This window comes from Orycteropus afer, unplaced genomic scaffold, assembly GCF_000298275.1.
Source record: "Orycteropus afer afer isolate SDZICR_OR568_19922 unplaced genomic scaffold, OryAfe1.0 scaffold00854, whole genome shotgun sequence".
NCBI lineage: Eukaryota > Metazoa > Chordata > Mammalia > Tubulidentata > Orycteropodidae > Orycteropus > Orycteropus afer.
In genome coordinates, this window is record NW_006922441.1 from 98,483 (window position 1) to 100,114 (window position 1,632).

At 61.6% G+C, this 1,632-nt stretch overlaps 1 protein-coding gene across 1 annotated transcript in view; it reads right to left on the bottom strand.

The window, feature by feature from the left end:
* The window catches only part of ODAD1 (outer dynein arm docking complex subunit 1), a 36,847-nt gene that overhangs the window by 6,834 nt on the left and 28,381 nt on the right, over positions 1-1,632 (bottom strand). The window contains exons 12-13 of the mRNA XM_007958105.1: positions 432-510; positions 14-354 (exon numbers count right to left, since the gene is read on the bottom strand). Of these exons, the coding sequence (XP_007956296.1) occupies positions 14-354; positions 432-510 (420 nt within the window). The remainder of the gene's footprint in view (positions 1-13; positions 355-431; positions 511-1,632) is intronic.

Below are 1,632 nucleotides of genomic sequence, written 5' to 3' on the forward strand. Positions count from 1 at the left end.
GGACTCCAGGTACCCGGTGGAGGCCGGGGAACTGCCGGGGCTGGAGCTGCGGGGGCCGGCGTCCCCGTGGGAGGCGGGGCTGGCCCTCTGGCCTCCGCTGGGGCTGGAGAGGCCGAAGGTGACGTGGCCGACGTTGGAGCCGGACACGCGGCCCCCGCTGGACGTCAGGACGCCGTTGGTCCGGCGGCTGAGGATGGAGCCGGGGACCACTCGGCTGGCGCTGCGCGCGCTCACCAGGGCCGTGCCCGAGGCGGCGCCGCGCGCGCTGGCGAAGCCCGGGCTGCTGTCCGCCTTGCGCACCGCCTCGGCCAGCTCCTTCTGGTGCTGCTCGCGGGCCTGCTCGCGGGCCTCCAGCTGGGGGCGAGGCGCGGGTCAGGGCGGGGGCTCCAGGGGCCTGGGGTCCCCCCACACCCGGAGGGCTGCCCGCTCACCGACTTCACCACCTGACTCAGCAGCTCCTCCTTGCTCATGGGGTAGTCGTCTCTGCCCTCGAAACCCGGGGGGTCCTCCCTAGGGCGAGGGCGCAGGGGGAGAGTGGACGCCCGACCTGGAGAGCCACGCTCCGGGCGGCCGAGTGTCCTCCCCACTCTGGTCCACGGGACCCCGTCCTCTCACACGGGCCGGTGATGGTAAACGTGCTGCCACCCGGGTGGCTAGGACTCTCAGTGGCGCACAGGCCTGCTGCTATCCCCTAATGTAGGTAATGTGGGGGACGGGACGGAAGACACGGCCTTCTGCTTCAGTGAAGACTGACCTCCGTGGAAACTCAAAGAGGGGCGCTGAGTCCGCAATGACGCCATCGCGGGGGGGTTGGGTTTTTGGGTAACGTGGTTTGACGTATTAATAATATATGTGGTGTAGTGTAATGTTAGCAGCTCTGGTGGCGCAGTGGTTAAAGCACTTGGCTGCCAACCAAAAGTCACCAGTGGGAACCCAACATCAGCTCCAAAGGAGAAAGATGAGGCAGTTGGCTTCCGTAGAGAGTGACAGCCTTGGGAACCCTATGCAGGCAGTTCCACTCTGTCCTTTGGGGTCAGAACCAACCCTATGGCAGCGGGTTTGTTTTGGTTTAAACTCACTGCTGCCAAGTGGATTGGATGCCTAGCGACCCCTCCTTGGGTTTCCGAGGCGGTATCTCTACTGGAGTAGACTGCCCAGTCTTCCTTCCGAGGAGTGGCTGGTGGGTTTGAACCGCCAGCCTTCTGCTTAGCAGTCAAGTGCCTTAGGCACTAGGCCACCAGTAGAATATAATGTGTGTAAGGTGATGTAATCACTTTCCATGATGTGCTCAGAGGGAATCAGCCAATCAGTTCAAAGGGCTGCTTCCTGGAGGGTGTGGCCTGGTTCCAGAATATGAAGGACGCCTCTCAAGACCATGCACATTTCTCATCACCTCAGCTATGGATCTGCAGACACAATCCTGCGCAGGTCTCTGGCCTGCAGCCTGCCCTGCAGAGTTGGGGCCTGCCAGCCCCACAATTGCATGAGCCAAACCCTTGAAATAAATCTGAACGGATGTATTTGAGTATGTAAAGAAAACCAAACCCACTGTCATGGAGTCCATTCTGACCCACAGCGCCCCTAGAGGGCAGAGTGGAACTGCACCACAGGGTCTCCAAGGCTGTCAATCTT